Source organism: Grampus griseus (assembly GCF_964374135.1).
Source record: "Grampus griseus genome assembly, chromosome: 6".
Lineage (NCBI taxonomy): Eukaryota > Metazoa > Chordata > Mammalia > Artiodactyla > Delphinidae > Grampus > Grampus griseus.
The window spans coordinates 33,733,657-33,743,863 of NC_139000.1; the positions used below are offsets into that span (position 1 = coordinate 33,733,657).

The 10,207-nt window shown below is 54.1% G+C and overlaps 1 protein-coding gene across 1 annotated transcript; it reads right to left on the minus strand.

Moving 5' to 3' along the window:
- On the minus strand, positions 1–1,313 carry FOXE1 (forkhead box E1; the record flags this gene model as incomplete). Its single annotated transcript, XM_082656482.1, has 1 exon — positions 1–1,313. The coding sequence occupies one exon, from the start codon at positions 1,311–1,313 to the stop codon at positions 192–194; it is 1,122 nt and encodes a 373-aa protein (XP_082512608.1). The 3' UTR covers positions 1–191.
- Between the last annotated feature and the right edge of the window lie 8,894 nt (positions 1,314–10,207).

Consider the following 10,207-nt stretch of genomic DNA (forward strand, 5'->3'; position numbering starts at 1 on the left):
CACTTCCTCCCATTTTCAAAGCGAACCGGTGTGTACACGGTGCACAGGGAGTATGCGCCTGAACCTCCGGCTCGGTCCCTCCCATGTGGCTTTCAACTCGATCCTCTCTCCAGTCCTGTCCTCAGGTTTCGTGAATACTTAGTTCGTAAAGACAGTCGAGGTATCTATGAATTTTCGCCTGTATGCTCGGCTCACATGGCGGACACAAACCGATCCGCTCCGCCTGGATAGGCAGCCGCATGGCGAGCGTGGTAGGCGCCTCCACTGCCCCCTCCGAGCTGCCCACCAGGATTGTAGCAGGGCCCCAGTGCTCCGAACTGGCCGGGCGATGTGCGCCCATAGAAGTCCACTGCAGTCTCGACGCCGCCAATGCTGCCACCCGCGGGGGGCGAAGCGGGCCCGGCCAACCGGCCAGCCGCTGCGAAGAGGGCGCTACCGGCCCCTTGCGAGTACGCGCCGTCTGCGCCCGCATAGGCGGCCGCATAGGCGGAAGTGTTGGCAGGTCGGGCGACGGCGCAGCCGGAGGGCTGGTAAGCGGTGGTAGTGGCAGAGGCGCCGGCCGAGGCAAAGGCGCAGGAACCGGAGGGCCCTGACGGCGCGGGGCCCAGTTCTGGGCTGAGCGGCCGCTCAGGCACCAGGCCGAAGACGCGGCATGGGCCTGGGGACGCAGCCGGGTAGTAGACCGGGGGCGGCGCGGCGAGCGACGGCGGGGCATAGCCTGCATAGACAGCGCCCGGGTAAGGCGGGCGCGCATTGGGCACCCCGCCCGGGAAGATGGCGGCAGCGGCGGCGGCGGCGGCACCAGCAGCAGCGGCGGCCGCGTCGTGCATGTAAGCCGGGTAAGTGGAGAGGTCAGAGCGCTTGAAGCGCTTGCGGCGGCGCAGGAAGCTGCCGCTCTCGAACATGTCCTCGGCGTTGGGGTCGAGTGCCCAGTAGTTGCCTTTGCCCGGGCGGCCGGCCTCGCGCGGGATCTTGAGGAAGCAGTCGTTGAGTGTGAGGTTGTGGCGGATGCTGTTCTGCCACTTTTTGGGGTTGTCGCGGTAGAAGGGGAAACGCTCGGTGATGAACTTGTAGATGCCGCCCAGCGTGAGGCGGCGCTCCGGTGCGTGCGCGATGGCCATGGCAATGAGCGCAATATAGCTGTAGGGCGGCTTCCCACGCTGCAGGGGGCGCTTCCGCCGCCGCCCGCCAGCGCCGCGACCCGCGGCCTCTGCCGGGACCCCGGCCCCCGCCTCACCGCGCTCCTCTTTCACGGCCGCCAGCGCCTCCGGCTGCGGCGGCGGCGGCGGTGGCGGCCCGCTCTCCGCCGTCATGGCGCAGCCGTCCCGCGTCCCTGGGGCGTCCCCGCTGCCTGCTGCTGTCGAGGGGCTGGGAGCTGCGGGGCCCGGGACGCAGGGTAACGGGAACCGACGCTGGGGCCCTCTTTAGAAAGCTCAGGGTGTCCTCGCAGCTGGCACCGGGAGCACAGCTTTCGTGGCAGGGGCGCGCAGGAGCTTTGGCGCCCGTAGTTTCCGGGCTGGCTCAGTGCGGACAGAGGCTCAAGAGTGTCCCGCCCACCGACGGCTCTGCTCGTGTTCTGGAGCTCGAAGCCAGGCGCCAGCAGCGACGTTGGGACCCGGACGAGGCTCCTGTCGCGGGCTGAAGGGTCCTTTGCGCGCTGGTGCCAGGAGGTCACGGGGTCTGGAATTGGTCCTGGGCTGGGGCGCCTGCATCAGTTCTGGGCTTCCTGCTGATCTGAGGATAACCGTCGAGGTCCTGAGCGCAGAGGAGGCTGCGGGCACCAAGGTCTGAAACGAGAGCAGTTAGTGCAGGCGTGGGGACACTCTGGTGGGGGCCGCCTAGGCGGCGCCCCTGTGGCCGGGGCCGCCGAAGGCGCGGAGGGCAAGGAGGCGAGGCAAGGCGACGGCGGCGAGGTTGCAGCGCGGGCCAGGCGGGGTGGCCGGCGACTGTTCCTCTCCGCAGGGTTGGCCTCAAGCCGCCAAGACCGCTGGCAAGGCGCTTCCTTGCACACACCCGGACCGGCTCCTCCCTCCGCGGGTTTCTCCTCCTTAAAGGCGCCAGGAAGCTTGGGGCGGTGCCCGTTCCCTGCCCGCCCCCCGACTGCCCGCCCCCTGGGCCTCGGCGCACCTCCCCAGGTAGGAGATGCTGTGGCGGCGCGGCGGGTACACCACACGGTCTGAGCATGGAAGTCCCTTGGAGGTCTCCTGGGCCGGTCCTCTCTGCGCGCCGACGGGGAGACTGAGGTCGGGAGAGGCCAGGAACTGTCTCTGGAGACCTCGGCGCCCGAACTCAGCGCTTCGGGACTTTACCAGCCTCTATAGATGGCTGGGACCCGCAGGTGAAAGGAAGGGCTCGCCTCACCTTTTTTGGCTGGAGAGGGTGAGAATTGGCCGAGGGGCGCTTGGTTCTTGAGGGTGGGGGACGAGGAAGGGAGAAGATGCTCCAGGTGACTGGCTTCCAAGGTCTTTCAAGGATGATTTATTTTCAAACCCGAACTCAAGGCTGCCCTGCCCATCCAGTCCCTCATCCTTCAGGCAGGATTCCTAGGTCCGATAGAGGAGGTGACTTGCCACGGTTCCACCGCGACTTCGCAGTTTAGCCGAACCTCACACCTGCCTGCGTCTCTGGTGGGAGTGCGTTTCCTCGACATGTACCAGAGGTAGCCACTTTCCCTCGGTGGGTTCCGGGTTCCTCCACTGTACCGAGGTTTTGTATCTCAATTGCTGATATTTAGGGAAAGGCCGCAACACGTCTCCCCCCCCCCGCCCTCCAATCTTTTATCTTTGGGTGGCTCGGGACCCCTCTCTATATGATGTGGAGTGACTCACAGCTTAAAGAGGATGGAGGCTAGGCTTCTGCCTCTCGCAGCAACCTTCTCCTCCAGTTCGCCCAGCCAGGAAGGCTCCAAGTGGCTCCCAAGACCTCCGGGGGCAGCCGAGCAGCCCCTTCCCGCAGCGGGACGGAGGGCTTCGAGAGGTGGGGGCCGGGGTTGGCGGTGCTCTGGGTAGGCGAGTCTCCCGGGGAAGGGGCGGGCAGACGGGACCCGTCCGCTTCGCGGGTGTCCAGTTTCGGAGTTCGTTTCCCGCCAGCTCCCTAAGCCCTGATTCGGCCTCGCTCAAGACCGCCTGCGGCGGCGGCCCCGCAGGTCTGGGTTCGCAGGGACACCCTGGGCCTGTCCCTTCCTGGTCACAAGCCCTAAATTTTCTCCTCTGAGAACTAGGGGCGGGAAAGCATGTGCGGATCTCAGGGGTTTCAGGCTCCGGCCGAGACGCAGCTTTCCGCGGGGCTGCGGGTGGAGGGCTGGGCGGAGAGAGCCGCGAGAGTGCGGACGGCGGCCTTCAGGGGCTTTAGTCGCGTTCTTCGTGGAGATGAGCTCCGGGCAGGTTCAGCCCCACCAAGCATTGGGCAACTGCCTTCGGAAGAAAGAGGCAAAGAGTTCAGATCCTCGCTCCGGCGACCCGGGTGTGGAAGCAAATTGAACGGTTTGCATGAAGACCTTCCTCGGCGGATTCATGCTCGAAGGGCGCGAGAGGCTTTTCACTCGCTCAGAAACCTCCCAGCTTCCTTCTTCCAAAGTAACGAAGCTACGAAAATCCAGGTTGCATCCTGTTACGTTTTTTCAAAGGGAAAAAAAATGTTTAACATTTTAACCAGATACATTATAGCAATCTTTTAATACTGGAGTTTGTGGTTCTCTGTATTTCCAAGATTCAGATTTCCAAATGTTAAATTTTGGACCACCATCCTAACGTGAATCCATAAATCAAATAATGTGCTTCTGTAGTTCTAAGATTCCATGACCAGAAGTCTAAATTATTTGACTGTGATTATATTCCTATGACTTTAAGCTTCTGGTCAGAGTGTAAAAGAGTATTCCCCATATCTTAAGATGCTGGGAGTAAGATTTTGTGCCTGAAAATATGATGTCACTACTGGGAGTTGTAGCTTCTCTAGGTTTTAGATATTATTGCAGCTCTAACATATAACTTAATTTGAGTTCCTGTCTAGGAATGTCTTATTGGAAGATTTGGGTCCTATAAATCCACATCTCTCTTCTTATTTAATTCTAAAATATTAGTTCTAGATCCACTATTTTATAACTCAAATAATCTAGTAATTCTTATAATATTTGTGACCATATGCTTTAATGACTTTATGATAGAGACTTTTAAGCTCAAATTACTATGGTTAGAAACCTCCATGTCTCACGATATTTTGATCCTCATTGTTCTGTGACTGTGGACCCATTCTAGAAAACTGATTCCTTTTTCTCAAACTTTGCGGCTACTGAGCTACACCTGTGCAACAGACCAAGCCTTAGCATCCTGAGATTAGATTTATAAAGATTATGATTCTGAGATTTTCATGAACAAAGGATCCTAAAACTTTTATTCCATAAATGTTTTATTCTAATAACACATTTCAAAATTCTGTACTTTGAAGATTCTATGAATCCATGATGTAAAATTTGAATTAAACGATTTGAGTGAACTGGGACAATTCACCCGTTTGGATCAAAACTATACATAAAGATCCCCTCGGTGCCAGGCCATTTCCTCCATTTCCTCTCACCCAGTCTTCCCCTCTTCTCTGGTGCAGTGCTCCTTAACGTGTTTAGGGGTAACAGACCCCACTGAGAACCATTTGAAAGCTGTGGCGTGGGTCCCAGTCCCTTGGAAATCAGTCTTCTAGTCCAGCAGGGGTGGGTTGGTGTTGATGTAGGCGGGTGCTGGGTGATTTCCATCCTCTTTGTAGCCGCCTTCAGCCCTGCATGTATCCCCAGCACCTTTTGGAAAAACCTGTCCCCTCACAGGCTATTTTATGTTAAATTTGGGGGGCGGGGAGGAGTGCTGGTGATCTGTAGAAGATACTGGTAGCTCTTGCCCTAACTGCTTTACTGAGTTTTGAAGTGCCCTCAGAGGGTTTCGTAAATATGAGGGAGGGGATCCGAGGAGTCGTGGAAAATTCCTCCATATCTCTTGACCCAGATGCCCCTTCATGCAGATGCAGAGGTAACCTGCTCTTCTCCTTAAGGAAATCTTGGAAATTCAAGCTGGAAGGAAACTAGGCCCAGATTGCCGAAGGGGCTTGCTTAAAGTCTTGCAGAGGAGGTTCTACACTGAAAGGGAAACTCAGGAAATTCAGGCTTCTTACCTCCTGGCCCTGAAGCCTCTCTGTCTTTTTTTTTTTTTTAACATATTTATTGGAGTATAATTGCTTTACAATGGTGTGTTAGTTTCTGCTTTACAACAAAGTGAATCACTTATACATATACATATGTTCCTATATCTCTTCCCTCTTGCGTCTCCCTCCCTCCCACCCTCCGTATCCCACCCCTCTAGGTGGGCACAAACCACCGAGCTGATCTCCCTGTGCCATGTGGCTGCTTCCTACTAGCTATCCACCCTACGCTTGGTAGTGTATATATGTCCATGGCACTCTTTCACTTTATCACAGCTTATCCTTCCCCCTCCCCATATCCTCAAGTCCATGCTCTAGTAGGTCTGTGTCTTTATTCCTGTCCTACCCCTAGGCTCTTCATGACATTTTTTTTTTTAGATTCCATATATATGTGTTAGCATACCGTATTTGTTTTTCTCCTTCTGACTTACTTTACTCTGTATGACAGACTCTAGGTCCATCCACCTCACTACAAATAACTCAATTTCGTTTCTTTTTATGGCTGAGTAATATTCCATTGTATATATGTGCCACATCTTCTTTATCCATTCATCTGTTGATGGACACTTAGGTTGCTTCCATGTCCTGGCTATTGTAAACAGAGCTGCAATGAACATTTTGGTACATGACTCTTTTTTTTTTTTTTTTTAATCTGGGATCTTCCCGGACCGGGGCACGAACCCACGTCCCCTGCATCGGCAGGCGGACTCTCAACCACTGCGCCACCAGGGAAGCCCTACATGACTCTTTTTGAATTACGGTTTTCTCAGGGTATATGCCCAGTAGTGGGATTGCTGGGTCGTATGGTAGTTCTATTTTTAGTTTTTTAAGGAACCTCCATACTGTTCTCCATAGTGGCTGTATCAATTTACATTCCCACCAACAGTGTAAGAGGGTTCCCTTTTCTCCACACCCTCTCCAGCATTTATTGTTTCTAGATTTTTTGATGATGGCCATCCTGACCGGTGTGAGATGATATCTCATTGTAGTTTTGATTTGCATTTCTCTAATGATTAACGATGTTGAGCATTCTTTCATCTGTTTGTTGGCAATCTGTATATCTTCTTTGGAGAAATGTCTATTTAGGTCTTCTGCCCATTTTTTGATTGGGTTGTTTGTTTTTTTTGTTATTGAGCTGCATGAGCTGCTTGTAAATTTTGGAGATTAATCCTTATCTTTGATAAAGGAGGCAAGAATATACAGTGGAGAAAAGACAGCCTCTTCAATAAGTGGTGCTGGAAAACTGGACAGTTACATGTAAAAGAATGAAATTAAAACACTCCCTAACCCCATACACAAAAATAAATACAAAATGGATTAAAGACCTAAATGTAAGGCCAGACACTATAAAACTCTTAGAGGAAAACATAGGCAGAACACTCTGACATAAATCACAGCAAGATCCTTGTTAACCCACCTCCTAGATAAATGGAAATAAAAACAAAAATAAACAAATGGGACCTAATGAAACTTAAAAGCTTTTGCACAGCCAAGGAAACCATAAACAAGACGAAAAGACAACCCTCAGAATGGGAGAAAATATTTGCAAATGAAGCAACTGACAAAGGATTAATCGCCTCTCTGTCTTTTCCTGAGTTCTCAGAGCCTCACTTGTGCTTAAAGTCCTCCTTACAGTGAGACAATGGAAACTCCAGGCCCAGATGCTTGCGAATCAGATCTAAGAATCTCGGCACAGCCAGAACACAGCGACCTCTGTTTGGATTACTCTGGGGCAGTCAGTCAGGGTCAGTGGGCTGTATGGCCTCAGAGTGCCAAAAAGGAGGTCGGTCCTGTGTCACACACAGCCCAGCCGCTAGTCACAGCGGTGGTACGGAGTGAGAGCTCAGATTACAGCTAGCTCATTTACTGGCTCAGTTTCCCCATCTGTGAAGTGGGGGACTCCCTACCTGTCGCCCCCCGCTTCCAGGGAGTCAAGAAGATGGAGTGGGGTGCATCACCAACCCGTCATTATCTTCTTGTCTTTTAAATTGTTTTCAGGGTGAAACTTGGTTGTGAAAAAAGATAAGCCGCTGGGGAAAATTCAAGTCCTTCCCACTCATGTGCGGAAATGAGATGCCCCCCTCAAAGAAGTAGTGGTTGATTAAAGTAAAATGCTTTCTGCCCGCCTAGAAGGGAGAATGTGTGTGGGGAGGGTATTCCAGTCTTCGAGTCTGCGTGGATGTGGCTTTTTTTCTGCTCCCACCGACGCGCAGGGACCCCGGAGCTTGGTCAGGGCAACACAGCTTCTAGCGCTTTCTTGCCATTGGTTCACTTAAATACTGTGAACAGAGAATTATCACCCCAGGACCAGGCAGAGAAACTGAGGCCCAGAGAGGGGATCCTTCTGCTTCCCATCACCCCGCTTAGCTTGCACCCTGCCACCAGACTCCCGGCTCACCTCAGGGAAACTCCCAATCCCTGCCTCAGAGCCCTGTCCCAACACTGTTATCTCGCCCCGGAAGGGGTAGCTCAGGAAACTGCTGGGACATCCAGGAGCTCCGCGGCTGCGGCGAAAAGGGCAAGCCGACTCGGAGAGGATGCGGACTTGTCCCACCTTGCACAGCGAGCCCGGGTCCGAGCGGGCCTTGAGCCCGGGCCTTACCCCCGACCCCAGGTTAGCTTCTCGGCGCTTTCTCAGGCGCTCAGTGAGCGTTCCTGAGCCAAGGACTGAGGAACACAAGGTAAGATCCTAGTCCGCTCACACCGAGCGGGAGAGAGCGGACTGTTGGCAGTGGCCTCTCCTGGGAAAGCCGCGGTCCCTAGCGGAGTTGGTGAGAGCAGGACCCCGGGAATTCTCAGCGAGGCCAGCAAGTCGGTTAGATTCTAGGACCTGGGGGGCAGGAGCGGTCTTCTAGAATCATTGGGCCTCCTGGTTTCTTGGGTATTCCGAGCTCTATGCCCAGCCTTAGGACTCTGAGAAGCAGGGAAGATTGTGAATGTTCATTTCGGGCTGCAGAGTTCATGGTCTGCAAGACAATCTCAAAAGGGCCTCTGATTACTCCCTTTTCCCTCTCAAAGGGAAACACACTAGACTGGATTCTAGTACCGCGTGAGGTACAGGAAGAGACAGTGACTCGTCTCCCCTCCCCAGGCCAGGCTCCGCCCGGAGCCCCAGGCCTCTGATTCCAGTCCTTGACCCCTCCTCCTGCCCGGCACTGTGACCATCAGGGCACCTCGCCCCAAGCTCAGTCCAGGCTCCCGGGGTTGGGGCGGGGGTGCGGACAGGGGTGGTTAGAGCTTGGTACAGTGCCTCAGGCAGGTACCCAGCCCAGCTGGCTGATTGCTCAGTGCCCACAGTGCCAGGTGGGCAATAGCATGGGAGCCCGAAGACACTTGTCCTTGGACACACACGTGCGTGGGCGGCCCAGCTCTCCTCTGGTCTCCTTCCTTCGGGCTTTTTTGGCTTTCTTTCTCTGTTTTAGCCTGAGAGCGTGTATCTTTCTTAATCTCACCGTCTGCCTTTTTGCCTCCTTGGCCTGCATGTATCCTCCCTTTCTGGGCAGGTATCCCCAGAGTCACTCGAAAAGAGAGCCTGCACACTTCAGCCAGGGTTGGGCTGCCCATATCAGCCTCTTCTGTCCTGGAGGATAGTGCAGACAGTGGCAGGGCTGGGACAGACGCAGCTTCACCCAGGAGGACCCTGGAGCGTGGGGGTCCTGATCCTCAGCCTTTCTGCCCAAGCACCTCTGAAGCGCTCAGCTCCCTCAGCTCTGCTGAGCCTGGCTGGGGAGGAGGGGAGCACAAGGTTACACACGCCAGCCTCCTGGACAAGTCTAAGGCTCCAGATAGTCCTCTCCAGCAGGGCACTCCCGCTGTCTGTCTCTGCACAAACCAGGCCACTTGGCTGTTCAAAGGCTCTCAATGCCTCTGCGTCCTCCAGGGCAAGATCAAGTACACTTTGCCTAGCCTGGCAGTTCGGGGCCCTTCGGACACAGTGCAGCCCCCTCCCACCCCTACTCTCTTCCTTGGTCTTCCCTGCCCCCAGCTTCAGAGGACTGCCCCCCCCCCCCACAAAGTCTTCTCCTTCTCTCACATAAGTTCTTGCCCTCAGCCTGGAAAAGCTGGAAAAGCTGGCCCACCTCAGCTCAAATGTCTCCTCTTCTGGGAAGTCCTCCTTGATCTGCCTGAGTAAGTCAAACACACCCTCTTTGGGCCTGCCCCAGCATGTTTGGATTTTGGCACTTGTCACACATTTTTGTGGTGTAGTAATTTGGTTATGTGACTGTCTCTGTTCTTCTCTGGGAGTTCCTTGGTGACAGGAAGTATGGCTTCCTGCAACTGGACACACAGGTCCCCAGCACTCAAGGAACAATGTGGCTCTGCTATGAGAGCCAGTTACTTAGAGTCAGTCCTGGGTCAGTTCCTGTCTCTACCTCTTCCCAGCTGTGTTACCTTTGGCCACTTATTCACTTCGAACCTCAGTTTTTCGATCTATAAAATGGGGATAATATTAATGTCATAAAAGAGTTGTGATGGTTGCTTTTGTTAACTGCAAACACATGCAAAACTCTTCTATGTGCAGACACTGTTTTAAGCACTTTATGAACATTAAATGCACTAACATATCAGGAGACCTGGGGGCAAGTCTCAGGCCTGTCACTAACTGGGTGTTGGGGGTACATCCAGGAGAACAGGCAGAGTGCTGGATCTGGAAGGCATAATGACTTGATATGCCATCTAGGCAGGTGGGCAGCTGCAAAAGAGCCCAGAAGCAGGGATCTCGCAGATGATAGGGCTTAAGGGAAGGTTCAGACTCAGAACAGCATCTTCTTCCCTAGGTTCAGGTATGGAGGCCTCTGGGATGATCCTGGGGCCATCTGAGAGGTACAGTTGGGCCAGCTTGGCCCTACTGGGCTGAAGTCTGAGTGTCTCGCAGGGCAGCCTCTCTCCCTGGTGTCCTGGAAACTTAGGGCCTTGGATCTGTATGCAGCCCTGGTTTCTATCTAGGCAGATCTGGCCCAACCTTTTGGCAGGGGGGTTGGGGAAAACTTCAACATTGAGCTGGGCATATTCAGAGACATATTCT